Source organism: Meriones unguiculatus, chromosome 4, assembly GCF_030254825.1.
Source record: "Meriones unguiculatus strain TT.TT164.6M chromosome 4, Bangor_MerUng_6.1, whole genome shotgun sequence".
NCBI classification, from domain to species: domain Eukaryota; kingdom Metazoa; phylum Chordata; class Mammalia; order Rodentia; family Muridae; genus Meriones; species Meriones unguiculatus.
The window spans coordinates 54,253,840-54,272,507 of record NC_083352.1 but is presented as its reverse complement, the minus strand read 5'-3'; the positions used below and the strand labels follow the sequence as shown (position 1 = coordinate 54,272,507).

The following is an 18,668-nucleotide window of genomic DNA, read 5'->3' as shown; positions in this document are numbered from 1 at the left end:
TTACATGCAAGCCTGCCAACCTGAGCCCAATCCCTGGAAATCATGTAAAGGCAGAAGCAGAAAACTGATTCCACACAGTTGCACTCGGACTCGGCACAGTTCCACATGCATTCTGTAGCACACATACTACTTACATGCATACACACCACACAGACACATTACACACACACATAAAATAATGAAAGAAAAGCTTCCTATGGATTCAAATGAGGAGTCAAATTAACTTTAAGCATCCATTAAGAGCTCTTTCCAAATGAGCCGGGTGGCGTGGCACACCCCTGTAATCCCAGCACTCTAGGAGGCAGAGGGAGGTGGATCTCTGTGAGTTCGAGGCCAGCCTGGTCTACAAAGTGAGTCTAGGACAGCCAAGGCTACACAGAGAAACCCTGTCTCAAAACAAAACAAATGACAACAAAACTCCTTCGAAGCTTAAATTCCAGTGTTTTTATATTCTTGGGTCACAACCATCACGGAATTTACTTCTAAAGACACTAAATGTGGCCCTGAACTGAGCATGGCAGTATGTGTCTACAGTCCTAACTTTTGGGGAGGTTTAGAGTCTGAGTCGGAAGGATCTGCTTAAGCCTAGGAACCTAAAGGGAGCCTCACCAGCACTATGAAATGCCATCTCAAGAAAAATTAAAAGTCTCTTTACTATAGGAACAAAGAATTAAATATGCAGCTCTTGTAGACAGTGCCTTAGCTTGTTCCTTCTGAATGCAGTTAGACCTGGAAAGGCACTTATTCTACATAATATGCCCTACAGGGGGATGGCAAATACCTTTAAACCCAGCACTCTGGGAGGCAGAGGAAAGCAGATCTCTCTGAGTTTGAGGCCAGCCTGATGTACATAGTTCTAATCTAGCCAGCTAGAGAGAACCTGTCTCAAAGGAAAAATAAAATGGAAAGGAAAAGTTAGACTTTTCAAACAGTGACACTTTCTCCTTTGCCCTTCACATTCACCAGTGGGATACCTAGGACGCTGGCAGGAAGAGATGATGTTATAATTGGCTTACGCAGTAACTGCAGAGGAAATGTCTAACAAAGTCACAACACAACCCCGAATTCCTGATCTCTAATTCTTACAAGTGATTTGATATGGTAGCCCAAAGTCAAGAGAGAAAAAATATTTTTAGACAAGGCTTATGTGAGCCTTTCATTTTGTGGGAGATTAAAATAGTGGCGGGCTGAGGGGAAGCATGCCCACGGCACGCCAGACCTGTGTTCCTATGCTTGGCTCTGGATCTACGGCTCCCACACTTACTCTGTCTTGTCTTGTGAGACCCAGAAACTCTTTGAAGAGTTTACGTTTCTTGGGGAACTAAGCAAATATAGTTTGTTTGAGAAGAAAAATAAATCATAACTATCAAACCGACCCTCACAGGAGGCACTTCAGTATGAGATACACGCAAAGAGTGTTATCATTTTGAAATTAGGTCAAAAGTGACCTTTTTTTTTTTTTAAAGGACCCCCCTCCCTGTGTGTATATGTGTGGGTGTGTTTATATGAATGTGTGTATGTGCACAAGTGCAATGGATGAAGAGATTAAAAGAGTACTGTGTCTCCTGGGGCTGGAGGTACAGCCAGCCATGAGCTGGCCAATGTGTGAGGTGAATTCAGGTCCTCTGTAAGAGCAGGACAGGCTCCGTAAGAGCAGACAGGCTCCGTAAGAGCGGGCAGGCTCCGTAAGAGCGGGCAGGCTCCGTAAGAGCGGGCAGGCTCCGTAAGAGCGGGCAGGCTCCGTAAGAGCAGACAGGCTCCGTAAGAGCAGGCAGGCTCTGTAAGAGCAGGCAGGCTCTTAACAGCGAGCCACCAATGCACCCACAAGTGATTTTTATTTTTGTTCATTTTAAAGAGCAAATACTTCAGAGATTCAGACAAGAGGCATAGAAGGGTTGAACATCAATTTTTAATAATGAAACTTTTTATCCAGTCCTCAAAGTTAACATAAAAGGAATGATAAATTGTAATTTTATCATTCCCACCACGGTGTAACAAGCCCTTGTTACAACATCCATCTACTGTCTCCAAAAAACCCCAATAAAACCCACACATTATATCACCTAATGACCTAGCAACAGATGAGATTTTAACCAACTTTATACCAGGAAGCTATTACCAGGGATACTTCGATCACATAGCTGAAAATATGGAGAAAAGACAGGTAAAAAAAAAATCATCTTAACTTGTAGTAGTCTTTTTGCTTTTTTAAAATTTCTATAAAATACACTAATTTCCCAAAATAAAGAATATTATGACACATTGGTGTCAACTCACACAGATGAAAGCTGATGACAGCTTTTTTCTAACTAAAGTTCATTTCACCAAACCTTTATATATTACATGAATATCCAAGTAAAGTATTTTTTTTTAAAAAAATTCAACACAAAGGAACATAATATACAGTGTTTTTATATATAAAAAGTGAACAGGAATGACTCCATCTCTAACCACATTACGTATCTTTTTAAGACAATGGAACATCTTGCCATTACGTGATTCTTCAGTTCATGTCATTATTTCCCAGCTACTTTTTTCTTAAAGTTGAAAAACAAAAAAAAAAAAAAAAAAAGAAAAGGTTGGTTGGCTGTTGACTTCCTTCCTTAACTTAACCCAGAAGAGAACTGTAGAACCATCTCATTCACTACCATGCTGCCTTTTCTGTTTTCAGGACTACCCAGACCCAGGGCTGGGGTGACATTGGAAGATGACCCTACTGACATCAAACGAAGGATATAAAAAGATGGGCTCAGACGGACTCTGCCACAATTGTGAGTGTGGGCACAGCCACTCCCAGCATACCTTGCAGAGCTTCAACACAGTCACAGGAGCGAGCGGTCTCCTGGGTAAACTCTCCCTTCACGTCTGTCCACCGGGAGGAAACACATGAAAGAGCATTTTAACTAAGCACTGGTGTGCTGGCTGACATGCGCCTTCACCAGAGAGGAAGCGAGCACACCTAAGACACGTCGGTCAGTAGTGGCGGTGAAAGAACGCCGTCTGTTTGTAAAGCTCCTGTATCGGTCAGTTCGGAGGGAAAACTGCAATGACATTACACAGCATGCACAGTCCTCATCACTGTGGGGATCTGGTAGCACATGCAAGATGGCCGAGGAATCACAACGGATGAATGGAAACTTTCACAGTGTTTCTTACAGCCTTTGACTTCAACACAAGTGCATCTCTTACAACCACTGTCTCACAAATGTTTTTACTGTGTCTTGGGCATGCAGATCACTTGGGGGGGTAGAATGGAAATTACACTTCAAAGCCTTCACACGCATTGACTACAACCTCAGTTCCTCTTACTTCCTAACCAATGTGTCGGACTGCTTGCATTGGCAAACAAGTCTGTATTTTCAGTCAATGGTTGTGCTTTATTTTCCTTCTTATTTTACCCATTTCATTCTAGGAAAATGAAAAACAACCCCACAAAGTGAAATCAAGGACTATGTCTTCAGGTTGGTTTCTGATCAAAGCAGACACCTCCTCTAGCCAGAGCCTCTGTCTCCCCACCCCAGGACCTTACTGGTATTGATTCAGTTGTCTGCTAGGAAACTGCCATTGTTGTTTAAAAGAAGCAAAGTATAATGCGGGGAGGAGGGCATCGAGCAGGGGACAGGGAGATGAATCCTATGTCAGAAAGACTCTCTTGCTCAACAGACAGGAGAGAACCCAGCTTCTCCTTAACCATCATTTCATAAATTAAAATTTTTTTAAAAACCATAATCCAAAGAATTTGCTATTACAAGAAAGTTCAAGTTTTAAAAAAGCAAATAAATTAGTTAAGCCTTGTAAACAATTGTCCATTTTAGTTATAGATCTTAAAAAAAAAAGACATTTATCTGTATAGTTCATTAGACAGTACAAGGCACACTACACATCAGAACCCAGAGTGACAGAATCCACATGGGTGCGGACCACCTCCACTCTGCCCACTGGGGTAACCAGGCGGGGGCTCTGGAGTCATGTGCCCATCCTCTGCTCAGCTCTTGAAGGTCTGGAAGTCCACAGATGTGCTCTTTCTGTGAAACGACTTTGTGCTCTTTAGTCATGTGATGTGATGTTAAGCCTTCTCTGTGTTGAGTCTCCTCAGATGTTCTCCACAAAGCTCCCTGGGAAAAGGCCAGTCTTCCCATTTCTTTGTAACGTGCCTTTGAACCAGCCATCCTCTCGTTTCTTATGAACAAACACAATGTCTCCTTCTTTGAGTTCAAGTTCTGCCTCGCTCTGAGGAGGATAGGAGACCACCACCCTGTGCCTACGGAAGAGAAGTAGTCTGTTCAGATGAGCAACAAAATGCGTGCACCAGCCGTCTGCACGATGCCTCGGCACAAGCAGAATTTACACATGAATCGACAAGGGTTCGTACAACCAAAATACAGTGGTTCTCAGTTTAAGAGGCCTCGAATTAACAGAGAGTGGAGTAACACCAGGGGCGGGCAAGCCGGTGTGGCTGAGTTACCTGCACAGGAGGAGCACTGATGTCTGTTCAGGTGCTTGTATTTAGCCGTACTTAAAGATGTGTTTTGAATGGATTCTTAATAGGGAAACCATTTATGTCCTACCTTCTGCTCCAGGAAGAGACAAGTAGATTTAACTTCTGAGATGGGGAGGCATAGCTGAGCAAGCTACAACGCTCTTCCTAGGGCTGTGTGGGTTCTGCCCTGCCTCCACACTGAGCCTGGGGCAGAGCTAGAGGAATGCCTTCGGTATCCCTTATACTGGGCTTCCTCTCTGGGAGGACAGTGATTTTGAGGAATTCTGCCTGTCTTACACAGCCAAGTCTCCCGATGGGAAGGAAGAAGGTCTCAAGGTCTACACAGAGAGTAGAGAACTTGTGGGTTCAAATTTTGCCCACCACGACCAGTAATGATGCGGATGTCCCCATCTCCATTCATCCTCTTCTATTCGCTTTAGAGCACTCCCGGGCCCCAGCAGCCTTGTGGAGCTGCCCCATGCCCCTGTCTCCAACGCAGGGTTATAGTGAGGAACTAAGGAAGCCAGGCGGAGGTGGCTTATTTTGGGTTTCGTTTCCCACCCGCCAGCGTTTTCTCTCCTAGAGCCTATCTTTCTCCTTTCTCTTGCTTCTCCCAATCGGAGTGGTGGCTGTTGGTGACGTTTAGCTGCCACGTCATCCCTGCCTCTGCTATCCCAACGCTTGCACAGTTTCCTTTGACAATGCATAGGGATGTCCTGTGTGATGACAAAAGCATCCCAAAAGCGGCAGTGTGATTTCTGATGCAAGGTAACCGAAGACTGGGAAATGAGGCGGCGTGAATGAGCCTCCCGGACACCCCTATTGAGACCCACGTGAGGGTCTGACGCCAACAGGAACGTGAAGGACCCGCCTTAACACTGGACCCTCTAGCCCCAGCCAAGCATCTTTACAGTCTGGTTCTCTCTCAAATCCTCGTCTATAAAAACTCAAATCCATCCACGTTGGAAAAGACCACAGCAAACAGTCTCATTTTCATAAAAGCTAAGTAGCAGTCCGACAATTTACTCAGCTTCTTGGGGTACAGAGATCAATTTACCCTCCAATGTCTATGGCAAAGGCATGTAGCACTGGTCTGGTTTGTTTCCAAGAAAGGTACAGCCAACTCAGACGTGAGAGTTCATTCAAGATGAGGTCAATCAAGTGCAGAGCAGGGGAAGAGGCAAGGCACTGTGGGTAACAGGGGATTGACAGTCTTTATGGTCACTTAGAGCACTGTAACTTTGAGCCAGTTAACACTGCCTCAGTTTCCTCACCTGGAGAACGGGACTACAATGAATCAGACAATATATCTCATAAGCAATATAAAAAGATTATGAGAGTGACTTCATTGTGGAGCAATCTAAAGGAAGAACCCAGATGTGGTTCCTCAGGTCTGGTGCCAACAGGCTAAAAATCCACATAAAAAGCAATGATGTAGCTGCCATTTGGGGTGAGTTAAAATTTAAGCAAAGCTTTGCAGTTCTGGGGGAAATGTACCACCGACTCAAAGCACATTCTGGGTAGATCTCTCACGAGGTTCGTTTCTGACTGGTAGTCTGCAAGCTGCTTAAGGTGAAATGGAACCAAGAATAGTTTATTAAAAAAAAAAAAACCTTGAAGTGAATTAGATTAATATTTGCATTTTATAGAAATGCACTAAACCAATTTTGTCAGAAAACCCTGAAGTAGAATGGCTGCTGGGCTAAGGACATAATCTTCCTGCCAAATTCCCAGGGGGAGCAAATTTTCATTGCTAAGTTATAGACCTCGAGGGGGAGGGGCGGAGCAAGAAGCTATGTGCACAGTGGAAACTGTGACACAGTGAACATCATGTGAGGACTGCCAGGTGCAGCAGTGAGAGACTACACTTAGAAGCCTTCCAGCTCAGGCCTTGGCCTTGAGCCTTATGAAACGGCTTGTACTGAGCTTTCTCGCACAGCTCCAGAGAGCCAAATGCTGGCAGGACGGCCCAGCGGGCTCAGGCACCGGCAGGCCCTGCCAAGCCGAATATTTACAGCGGCCAACAAGCAGATGTAAGGCACAGCTGCGAAGGGACTTACACCTGCCGCCCCACCCTCTGCCTCGCTGGGTTTACGGTGGCCTGTGTGTGAACAGGGATCTTGGGCACTTCTGAACACACTGCACCAGAGCTGTGCTCTCCGCACCTTCTCTGGCACCTGCAGAGCCATCTCCAAAAGCTACACCACAGTCAGGCCTCTTCGCAGCCATCCTCCCCATCCGGGTTGATGGCCTCACTATGCTCCCTCCTTCTTGAATCGTATTTCAGCCTGACCCCAATGCATTCCACACACAACTCCAAGATTTATATTACGTAACTCCACCTGTAGGTACCCATTGTGAAAAATCATTAACAGGCTCTCAGTGTCTGTAAGGTTAATCCTCATGCCGCTACACAAAGCCCTCAACGATCTGGCCTTAATCCTGCTTTATAGCTATAGCCGCTATCTTCACCACAAACATTCCAAACACTCCCTGGAGCCTGTCTCTTCAGACTCCCCCGTCTCTTCAGATACAGTCTCACTTCTACTCCACATATTGGCTCACACAGCTTCTTGCATTGGGGATTTCTTTGACAATAACTCTGCCCATCCATGCCCTATCAATCTCCCAAGATTTGGCTCCAAATCTGTCTCCTGTGAAACCTCCAGCCCTGTCGCTGGAAGTAATTTCACGCTTGATTAAATCCCCGGGGACCCCGTGTGTATTTCTCACGGCACTTAGCACAGCCCACGACCGTATTTTCACCATCTGTGTCCCAGTCTCATTTGTTCTCTACTTGTGGGGTGAGGTGAAGCTGAATTCGCTGTATCTGGCTCATGTGACCAAATGTAGAACATATGATGATTCTTACTAAGCACATTGAATGAATAAGATATCTAATTGCACAGAGAGCATTTTTAAAAAGTACAGTGTTCTTTAAAACAAACAAACAAACAAACATGGAATTCTGATACATGCCATAACATGGAGGAATCTTGAAAACATTATGCTAAGAGAAAAGAGCCACACGAGAAAGGAAAGCTGTTCTAGGACTCCACTGACATGGAACCATCATGCCGAGAGAGAGAGAGAGAGAGAGAGAGAGAGAGAGAGAGAGAGAGAGAGCGCGGAACAGGGTCTTCAGGGACTACAGGAAGGAGAAGAGACAGGAGGCAAGGTTTCAGTGTGGGATGAAGAAAGCTTTCTAGAGATGGACAGTGACGAATAACTAATGTAAAGCACTCAACACCAGAGGACTGGACTTTTGAATAGCGGCAAACTTTAACTAATTTTATTTTCCCTTTTACTAACAATAGATTATAGTCCCACATAATAAAACCTGATTATAGTTTCCCCTCCCTCTACTGATCCAATTCCTTTCCACCTCCCTTTTCACTGAGATCCACTCCCTTTCTCATTAGAAAAGGTTTCCAAGGGACAGTAATAAAATAAAATGAAATAAAATGTAATAAGATAAAACAAAAACTAACCTATTGCAGTTGGATAAGACAAACAGAAGAGAACGCACAAAAATCAGGGACCCACTCATTTGTACACCCAGGAATCCCATAAAAACAGTAAACTGGAAGCCATAATGTATATATGCAGAGTTGCAGACCCCTCCAGGCCTGGAGCATGCTGCTTCAGTCTCTGCGCGTTCATATGAGCTTTGCTCATGTTGATTCAGAGGGTCTTGTTCTCCTGGCATCCTCCATCCCCTCTGGCTCTTAAACTCTTTCTTCCCCTGTTTCTGCAGGGTTCCCTGAGCCCTGGGGGAGGGAATTGATGATGACTCCTAGTTAGTACTGAGTGTTCCAAGAACTCTCACGCTCTGCATTATGTCTGGCTGTGGGTTAACTATGTTTTACACAATTAAACAACGAGATGATTCAATAACTAAAAACGATGGGAATATTAGTAAAAATAAGGGAGAGACGGAGTGAGTGAGCATGAAAATGCAAGAGAGCAGGGGTAGGGTATAAGTATGTAGAGGGAAAGAGGGAGGATGGGAGAGGGGAGGGAGAGGAAAAAGGGAAAAGGGCTGACAGGTATTCTGGCTGTTGGAAAGTACACTGGCCCCTATTGAACACAGCGTACTAGCTCGAAATAGGCTTCTACCTCTAGGCGGCTACTGACAGGCACAAGGATGGACCAGGAGAAACAGATTCCTGTCGCGGTATGGAGAAGGTACTCTATAGACAATGCCAGCCTTCTGGTGTGGGTCATGATATCTATCTCCCATCTGGACAGGTACTGGCAAGCTTCTGTCAGCATAAAGTTTTCTATTTCTTTCATTTTTTTTCCTGACGTCATTGGCATCTTTGTTGTCATTTCTAATCTCCCCCCATAATGACCATAGTAAGACCTCCTGTGACACTGAGAATCACTCTATCAACCTGGTCCAGTGAGTGACTGCTCACTGCTTCCTGCCAGTGGCCACAGCAATCTAACATCCAATTAAGTATTTTACTGGCAAAAACCATCCTAGCTGGCTTTGTATCGTGTGCAAAGTCCAAATAAATTAATCATGCTGGTTAAGCCCGACTGCCTTTCTAGAAATCTACTATCCAATTTGTATGTTTCTAAGTATGCTAGTTTAATCCCCAGTCAAAGACCATGGGCTCTCTTCTAATTTAGGGTATGCGGTTATTGCTTTAATTTCTAAACTTAAAAATACCCTCAGGCAAAGGTGTCTTGCTATGCTTCCCTGAGCTACCCCTCTCTCCCTCTGTGTGTATGAAAAGTGACATGAACTTTTATTTGTCCATCTTTTCTGAAATACTTTCTTTTTACTTTTGCTCTGCAATTCCTAATTATTTTTCCTCGATCCCTCCAAAATACAGCCTAAAAATATTTGTTCTGTTATTCCTGCTGTCATCAATTATACATCCCCTGCCTCCAGGACACCGGTCTATTTCGTGCTTGTTTTCTGCAGCAGTCTCTCTCACAAACACAAAAGAATCCCTTTGTTCCCCCAGGAGAATGTGTCTCAGCTGACACCGAGACCTGTCAACACACTTCAAGGCTCATCCTTCCTCATTATGAGACCACATCATGTGACTGCTCCTTTCCCCTGACAGCCTGGGCTGCCTCAGTCATTCTTTTTTTTTTTTTTTTTAACTATACCCCCACCCTCGCCCTCTGGTGATTTATGAAATAGGGTTGCAGTGGGGCAGGGGACTTCCCAGCTGCTCTTGCTGCACTCTGCAGATGAATGTGGGCTCATTCTGTCTTAGGACTACGCTCTGAAACATGTTTCCCTGAAAATCCCTTAGACAAAGTACCACATAAAGAACCCAGGGCTGGTGCATCTTGCCGGGGCCAGTGCCGCTGCTGTGTGCCTTGCCGGTGAAGCGACGAGGCACTTCAGGCGCTTTCTGAATCACACTTCCTCCATTTGAGGCTCTAAGTGCTTCTCCTCGGGCTGGAAGTTTTAAAATATGCGAACAGGTAATGCCTAACTGACACGCTTGCTAGCTCTCTATTAGCCAAAACCCTTCATCCCCCCTGGATAACGGACCACTTTCCTACCCCCGCTTCTCATTGTTTTTACAGTCAGGCAGACTTAAGCATCCAAGTTAAATAAATGCATTACCATCACCGTGTGAGGGCAAAGGGCTATGGAGAGTTGTTGGGGCTGGCTATTACATTTAATATTCCACTGAGCATATGGATTATAAAAATATAAAGTTGGGCTGAAACCTTTTCTAAGGACCCCCTTCCCTCTCCTAAAAATTGAAATGGCTGTATAAAAACCTGCCAGGGATTTCCAGAGTGCCTGTGTCCATCTGTCCTGTCATTAAATTCTTCATGTTCCCTATCTGATGTGCCTCCCTCGTCCCCTAAACGCCATCACCTGTCTGGTTAGCGGCTCTCCTTTCAGATGGCCTGAAAGGCAGAGCCTGCTGTTAGAAAGAGCTTTTTAAGAGGAAAAGAACAGGAATGCAGAAGCCACAGAGATCAAGGACATCTGGTGATTGAAAAGGAATGCAGAATGGGGGTGGCGATGAGGCAGCAGTGCCCAGCCAAGGCCTAGGGAGAATGTGGGCAAAATGAGCCATCGTTCCAAACAGTCGCACAGACTCCACAAAGGACTTCAGATGGGGGAGAGTAAAGGGCCTCAGGGCATGAGGGAAAATTGTAGATCAATGCCTAGAGGGAGAGAGCGAGCCTTTGTGACTGAGCGTAAGTACACAAGTAACTGGACTAGCTCCAGGGACAGGAGGTGCTGTCCCTGGAAAGCGGCACTGGGACTCCGCAGGAGAAAGGCTGACTCCAGAATCAAAGCACGGGCAAAGCCAGGACTTGGTTTCAAAGCTTTATGGAGAACACAGTGGATAAGCAGAAACACAGAAGGATCTGCGTGTAGGGAGGAAACATTTTTAGGGCAATGTGTCACTTCAAAATTGGCTTTATGTCAGTCAGAACTACAGAAAATTACCTTAACTCTTTATGAAAATTCAAAATAGAGTATAAACTTTATAAACAGGTCTTTTAATATTCATTCTCCACTTTTACAGTTTACTTTTAATTGAAAATGTGCCACAAAATCATGAGCCTTCAATACAAATGTTTATATGACTCCATGTGAAATACAAAGGATAAGTGAATTTAATTCGTTCTGTTGTTATTTAAAATTTATAGAGCCGGGCGCAGTGGTGCACGCCTGTAATGCCAGCACTCTGAGAGGCCCTGTGAGTGCTAGGACATTCTGGTCCACAAAGCCAGTTTAGGACAGCCAAGCAGCCAAGGCTACACAGAGAAACCATGTCTCAAAATATAAAAATAAATACATAAATAAATAAATAATAGAAGATTTATGTGTATGTATGTGAGTGTATGGGTGTGTGCACATGAATGCAGGTGCCTGAAGAAGCCAGAGGCATCAACTGCAGGGGGATTAAACTTGGGTCCTCTGTAAGAACAGTGCATGCCTTTAACTGCTGAGCCGTTTCTCCAGACGGAGTCATTTCAAATTATAACATTTCCTAACAATTGCACAAAGCAGAGCTGTCACATGTAAGCACCGTTCTAAGCCAAAATCACCATGAAAATACCCAAATCACCATAAGCACATTCATCATTTTGAATGTATGAACCAAGAGAGCCATCTGAACCTACACTGTTCTTCTCAGGAGACAGGAAAAAAATTCTCTGGGTGGCAGAGAATCATCTGGGTGCTTTACCTTCAGCTTATGCTCTTAGAAGACAAAGGATCCCAATGATTCTCAACCTGTGGGTCGTGACCCTTTATCTTCAGAAACATTTACATTACGGTTCTCACAGTAGCAAACTTAACAGTTATGAAGTAGCAACGAAAGTTTATGGTTGGGGGTCACGAAACATGAGGAACTGTATTAAAGGGTTGCAGCGTTAGAAAGGTCGAGAACCTCTGGATTAGACAGTGACTGACAGATACCACAGGGATCTGAATCTGGAGCCACCTTCTGGAAACCAAGGGAGAAGGCTGGTTTGTTGGTAAGTAACCAAAGAGACCAGGTGAACAGCTTGCTGTAGCAAGCAGAAAAGGAAAGCTTGAGCTTGAACGTCATTTATCAATTCAGCTTGAAATTCTAGGACACTGTAGAAGATTAGCTTCCTCACCAGAGTAAAATTTCCAGCCTGAAGTCTGCTACTTACACCCTTAGCTGTCTCTGAGAGAGACCTGGGACTCACCTTTCACAAACCACAGGCCTGGCCTCATTCATGACAGGACCCAGGGAGGAGCAGGCCTGCCGAGGCGGTGGCGCGATGGGCACTGCGGAGTCCAGGGAGCTTGTCTTGCGATGGAAAGCATCCTGGGCTAAGGCTGCTGTCCCGGGGGTTACTGGGCCATCCCCATCAGTGGGGCATGCCCCCACCCTGCCATGGCCACCCCCCAGCGGCAACTCAGGACCCACTGCACCCTGCAAGGGCACCTCCCCGGCACCCAGTTCCACGTCCAGGGTGGGTGACGCTGGAGGGGAGATTCGGGGCTTGCGTTTGGTGGAGGCGCCAGAAAGCAGCTTCAGCAGACCCTTTTTTTCCTTCTGGAAACAAGAAACGTGGATATTAGTTGGAGATTGGCAGTTGTGTCGCTCCCTTAATCTCAGGGGCACTCTGTCTCACGTTTTGATTGCATCACGGTTACACCATTCTGGGGAGCCTTTGCGTGATCTTTCATTCCCATTTCCCCCTTCCTCGCCCACCTGCTTCTGTTTGTGTTGGTTGAACATTCCCTTGTTCTTTACTATCTTCTACCAGGGCAGCAAGATCAATGGGTTAAAAAGATGTAAAACAAAATTTTTAAATCATTTTGTAATTTGCTTAGATGAAAGTGCAAGCAGCCAGTGAGCTGGCTCAGTGGGTAAAGGAGCTTGCCGCCAAGTCAGAAGAGCTGAGTTCTATCCCCACACACCAAGTGATAGAAAGACAGCCAAGAACTATGAGCTGTCTGTCCTCTGACATACACAGGCACTGTGGCACACACACACACACACACGCACATAACTCAGATCAGTGGAGTAACAAAAGCACAAATAGATATTGGAGAACAAAGTGGAAATTTCAGATTATGAGTTTAACGTCTCGAACTCCTGCCTGTCCTCTGATTCTTGTTTACGGGAGCCCGCTGTGTACCGAGTTAAACAGAAGCCTGACAACACTTGACTGCATGTCAACACACTGGAACCTTATCGTTCTCAGGAAAGAGGCCCTGATCAGAGTCAAGGGCCAGAGTACTTCTCAACACGTCACCGCCTTGCCTAAGTTTAACCAGCCGCTGTGACAGAAGCCAAGCCATCCCTACTTTGAAAGTAGCTCCTTGACTGTAAACCCCAAAACAACACCACACAATTTTAAGGAGACGTTCAGTGTACTTGTATCTTCGTGTCTTGTCCTTGTTTCTCTTTCCTTCGCAAGCAACTGAACAAATAAGTTTTCCCCCCAACAGCCTCCTGCTCCAAAAACCATATCCTAAATCTGTCTCTTTTGACACTTTCCTTTTTTTTTTTTTTTTGCTCTACAAAAACAGCCAGATGTTGAGCGAACTACTTTATTCTCAGAACCAGCCATAATCCTTTCCAGTTACCAGGTTTTAACACTGTCATCCTCAAATCTCTGAAATTGTCTCCCTCAGACGTCAGTGATGTAATTAAGTCCCCTGAATGGAAACACTCACTGAAAATGACATGTTTCTTGGAGAACTGTTTCTTCAGAATTAAAGCCCACTAACAGAGGCGTGGAAAAGAAGATGGAACACTGAGGAATTCTTCGTGGCACTATGAGTTAGTCAGACTCAATAAAAAAATATGCCCTTGGGGAATGAATCTTTGTCTACAATAACACAATCTCACGAGAAACAGGATGGCAGAAAACAGGAGGAGCCCAGGGCAGTCATTTATCTGAGGATCCCTGAGAAACTGCACACAGTCTCCATTCACAAACACTGCTAAGAGGGTATGGTACTCTGTGGGCTAGAAATAGGAAAAGCAGAGTGGGAGGGGCTAGGCTACAGATAAGCAGAGCCCATGCATCTCTTTGCCCCTCCCCCACGGGGGGGGGGAAGAGCCCTTTGCATTTTCCCTCTGATGGCAACTCATCTTTCTGGGTTTTGCTTCATCCTCTTGTTGGATGTCATGTTTTCTGAGGGTCACCAATGCACACTGCAATAAACGACGCCCTAAATGTGGACTATCTGCTCGGGTGTGGTGACGGTACTGCGCATACATCTGCATCTCGTTCACTGCCTGGGACAGGGTAGGAAACCACTGAAGTGGGCAGGCCCAAGAGGATACTGCACAGGCCTAAGATAAGGGGAAGGAGTGAATGATAGTCATAGAGCGTCGGGCGGGGCAGGATGTTTTGGGTTTCCCAAATCCAGAGGAAAGAAAACAGTGGTTGGCGAGGCAGCCGATCCCTAAGACTGGCTCCACTTCTTTGTGGGGCGTCTGTGCTGGGAAATACAGGGTGCCTGATAGCTTCCACTTCCCAGGTTGCCAGATGCAGCGTCCAGCTATTTTTGTCATGATCTGAGAAATCACGGTCTAATCCCTGGACCTCGAAGATTGGCTGAGAACATCAAGTCCATCGATAAATAACAACCTCAGCAAGCCATCACTAAAGATGCAGCTTAAAAGCTCAGATCTGGGCACTCAGAAGTGTTATCAGATAAGTGAGCGGCTTCTAAAGTGATTAAGAAGAAGGATGAATTTGTCATTGAAAATGATTAAACACAACTTGCTTTAACGACTTCTAAGGGATGTGTTATCATCATCAACCAATGCTGACTACCCATGGAGCAGAAGGCAGAGGATTAGGCACCATGGTGGGGTGCAGAAGGCAGGGGGTGGAGATGCCAACATAGAAAAGATGAGGCCCTAGTTCCAAGGAACTGTGCTATTAATAGCGTATTCCGATGCTTTCCGTATTAGAAGAACAATGTGCCACTTAGGGAGATAACTTTGCAAGTTCAGACACTTATTATCTAAGGGCACCTTTGTTTATTTCAAAATCCAACTGCAGAAATTTAAAAAAAAAACATGAAAAAATTAACAGTCTACACTTTGGCAAAGAGATTTAGAAGTAATAATGTTAGCATACAGAAAAAAATGGGGCATATCTTTTACTAGGCACCTCAATAACTCATCTCCTGTGGGTTTTCCATTCCCAGATGAAATGATGTTTTTAGAATTGTTTCAGATTTGATGATTTAAAACAGTATTACATTTAAAAAAAAAAAGAAGAAAGTTATCTGGATAAAAAAAACAAAACAAAACAATCAGCTGATGATCATAGCTACTTTTAAATGCAAAATACATTCTAGTTGGATTTGGAGAGCAACTCCGATCATGCCCACTGCTTCAGAACGTATGTTCTCACCTGAGCACAGTGGTCTGGGAAGGTGAGGACAGCTGGAGCTTAAGAGTCAACCCAGCCTATCAGCCAGGTCTGAGCTGCTCAATGATCCTATCCCGGAAACTAGCTGGATGGGTCTAGTGGTTTTCACCCTCCTTAATGCAGCGGCCCTTCAGGACAGTTCATGTTGTGGTGACTCCCCACCGTAAAATTGTTTCCTTGCTACTTGATAACTGTCATTTTGCTCCTGTTATGAATCATCAATGTAAATATCTGATATGCAAACTCTGTGAAAGGGGTTTTTTGACCCCAGAGGGGGGTGTGACCCACAGGTTGAGAATCACTGCTCTTGAGGCACACTGCACACAGGCACGCACACATGCACCAAAGCACAGAACTCAGTAGACATTTTCCTGACATGTGAGAAGTGCTGGGCCCAATTTCTAATTCATTGCTTGGTTGCTTGCTTGGTTGCTTGCTTGGTTGCTTGCTTGGTTGCTTCCTTCCTTCCTTCCTTCCTTCCTTCCTTCCTTTTTTCCTTCCTTCCTTCCTTCCTTCCTTCCTTCCTTCCTTCCTTCCTTCCTTCCTTCCTTTCTTCCTTCCTTCCTATCTCTTAAGCTTCATAGAGAAATTGGCAAGAGTCTTCCTGGGGCCACAGGTCAACCATTTATACACTAGTTTTCTAATATGTAAGAGTCATTGTCCTTAGGTAGGGAATCTCAAAAAAATTAAGTCATGTGGTTAAAAAAAGTCTCTCATACTTCTGAGCACATACTTCTGAGTGTCCAACATGAAGCAGACGATGCACTTGGCTCTGGGAATGGGATGCGCCTTGGATGGTTAGTGTCTAGGAGCAACAAGCCAAGAACTAGGCAGGGGAAGGGAGAGGGTCTGGGGTGCTTGGGGGACATGGCAGGGTAGGAAAGCTTCCCTCAAATTCTGAGGATGATTAAACACCACCAGTTTCAAGAGTCTTGTTAAATGCTATCAGGGGAATTTCCATATTTAGTCTTCGCAGCAACCTGATGAGGTAGGAATTCATTATTCCCTTTGCCTGAAGCTCTGAAAACCAGCCTAAATCATCATGCCAGCATGGGGGTGGAAATGAGATTCTGCTCTCCAGAATGATAAGACCAAACACAGTCAGTAAGTCAGGCAGTCAGTCTGTCTGTCAGTCTGTCTCTTTCTCCCCTCTCCCTCCCTCCTGCTCTCCCTCTCTCCTCCCCTTCCCCACTCTGTCTTTTCCACATCTCCCCGCTGAACTCTGTATACAGACAGGCATTCTGAAGATAAGGTCTGAATCCCAGCTCTCAAAAGAGCAGAGACCGTGAATGAGGCCATTTACAGATCCCTACAAAAGTTCCCCAACAAAGCACACAGATGAGCTTGGTTTTGTCAGCAAAATAGAACTGCAAGGAACGAAAATCATCCGAACAAAGAAATAACTGGAGAAGAAGTCAGGGAAGGGGCCAGAGGAGACAAAAGTGACAGGAAGTTTTATGTGAGGGTTACAGGAAAGGCCTTCAAACTTAAGTCTGGATCAAGAAGCCTGAGGCCTCCTAAATGGTGGCTGTGTATTCACTGCTAGAAAAATGTCTGGTTGCAGAGGATATAGCTCAGACGGAGAGAATTCTTGCTCTGCGGGCATGAGGACCTGAGCCTGAATCCCCAGCACCAGGAGAAAAGCTGGGTATGGTTGCGCACAGTTTCATCACGGGAAAGAAGACAGTTGAAACTTAAGAAAAGTCAGTATCCAGGCAAAACTGTAACGTTGGTGACTACAGAGGAGGAGTACCATGGATGGAGAAATAACAACATCAGAGTCGGGATTTCAAATAAGGAGTAGCCGAGATGATATTTAAAAATGCAATTCAGGAGCTTATCATCAAATAAAGGAAATATACCAAAGCTGGAACAAAATACAACTTGTTTCCCAGAGATTTTGTACAAGAGGATTCCCAGATAAGTCACTAGTCAAAGGAATGGACCCAGTTAGGAGAGTTCAAGTAGACCCACTATCAAAAGTTATTCATACAGTGGCACCCTCGTGGCAGCCCACTGTAATCCGGGTATGGGGAGCTATGCCCTCCCCAGGTCAGCAGAATACCCTGCACTGCCTGGTGGATGGTGATGACTTGGAGAGATAGGGAAGACATGTACAGAGGGTAACACACACTATGAGCTCTGTCCCAAGTTGCAACCCAAACTACCATCTCTGTCTCCCAAACACTTGCTCTTTGTCTTCCACACGGTTTAACCCCACAGAAAGCAGAGCCAACTGCAACTTAGACCCTAATTCTGATCAACTCAGGGGTTAAGGAGAGACCAGACAGCAGGAGAGAAGCAGAAATGCTGAGGCCTTAGAAGAAAGTGCTCCCCAACAGAAGCTTGTGATAACACTTAAAAGAACCAATTTTTAAAAGTTTAAAGAAAACATATGCATAGGCTGAAGTTCAAAAGGAAAAATGTTGGACAAGGAACAGAACGGAAGGAAAATGAAAACCTACAATTGCAAAAGATGCTGCAGATGAAAAATGGAAGGGCCTGGTGTGAGCCCCTAAGGAGTGGTATAATGGGCTCAAAAATTTAAAGGCCTTGTACAAAAAAGATCAAGAGTAAGGTCCATCACAAAGAACATAGCATGGCCCATAACAATGCCAGAAGGCTAAAAATCAGTATGAGTTCAAACTTCCCAAAATCCTAAGGGGGAAAAAAATTAAGGGCTATGTAAGGCTACATTTGAAACAAAAAGAAGGCAGACCTCCTGCCTGGTGTGTGTGTTGGGGGGTGGGTGTCAGAGGAAGAAAGGAACTGTTAGTGTCCAGGAAAGGAAGAAATCAAGATAGATTCACCTCCACACATACAGAAAATGAACAGCTGAAGTGCAAATGAATAATTCCTGAGTCATTTGGGTGAATCTAGAATCGGGGTCAATTTAATAGACAAAGAGGGTACGTTCAGCTCTAATTTTTGAAAGGAAGGCGAAGTGTTACTGGAAGGTTTTTTTTTTGGGGGGGGAGGATGGGAGGGTGGTCATTTGTGGCTGCCAGATGGTACCAGGCTAATCATGCTCCCCTCTTGGGTTCTTAGTTTCATTAGCGAAAGAATTTAAAAAAATGACTTGACAGAAGCCCCAGGACAACTATATTAGAGAGTAAAAGAGAAACACAGGCCAACCAGCAACAAGCCCCAGCAGCTACCTGGAGGATGGAAGGGAAAAGCCAGTCTCTGAGCTAAGCTGACTAGTATCTGACTGGTGGACAAGTATCTACAAGTCAGGGAGGGAGGCTTCCGAGAAAGAGTAAGAAAGCCCGATGGGCCACAGAAAGTATACTTGGAAAGAGACAAAAAA

General features: G+C 45.0%; 1 protein-coding gene across 2 annotated transcripts in view; it reads right to left on the bottom strand.

The window, feature by feature from the left end:
* Window positions 1-1,887: 1,887 nt before the first annotated feature.
* Window positions 1,888-18,668, bottom strand: part of Sh3rf1 (SH3 domain containing ring finger 1) — a 158,423-nt gene continuing 141,642 nt past the window's right edge. For both annotated transcript variants that reach the window (XM_060381833.1, XM_060381834.1), the window contains exons 11-12: window positions 12,158-12,510; window positions 1,888-4,261 (exon numbers count right to left, since the gene is read on the bottom strand). In XM_060381833.1, the coding sequence (XP_060237816.1) occupies window positions 4,093-4,261; window positions 12,158-12,510 (522 nt within the window). In that variant the 3' untranslated portion in view covers window positions 1,888-4,092. The remainder of the gene's footprint in view (window positions 4,262-12,157; window positions 12,511-18,668) is intronic.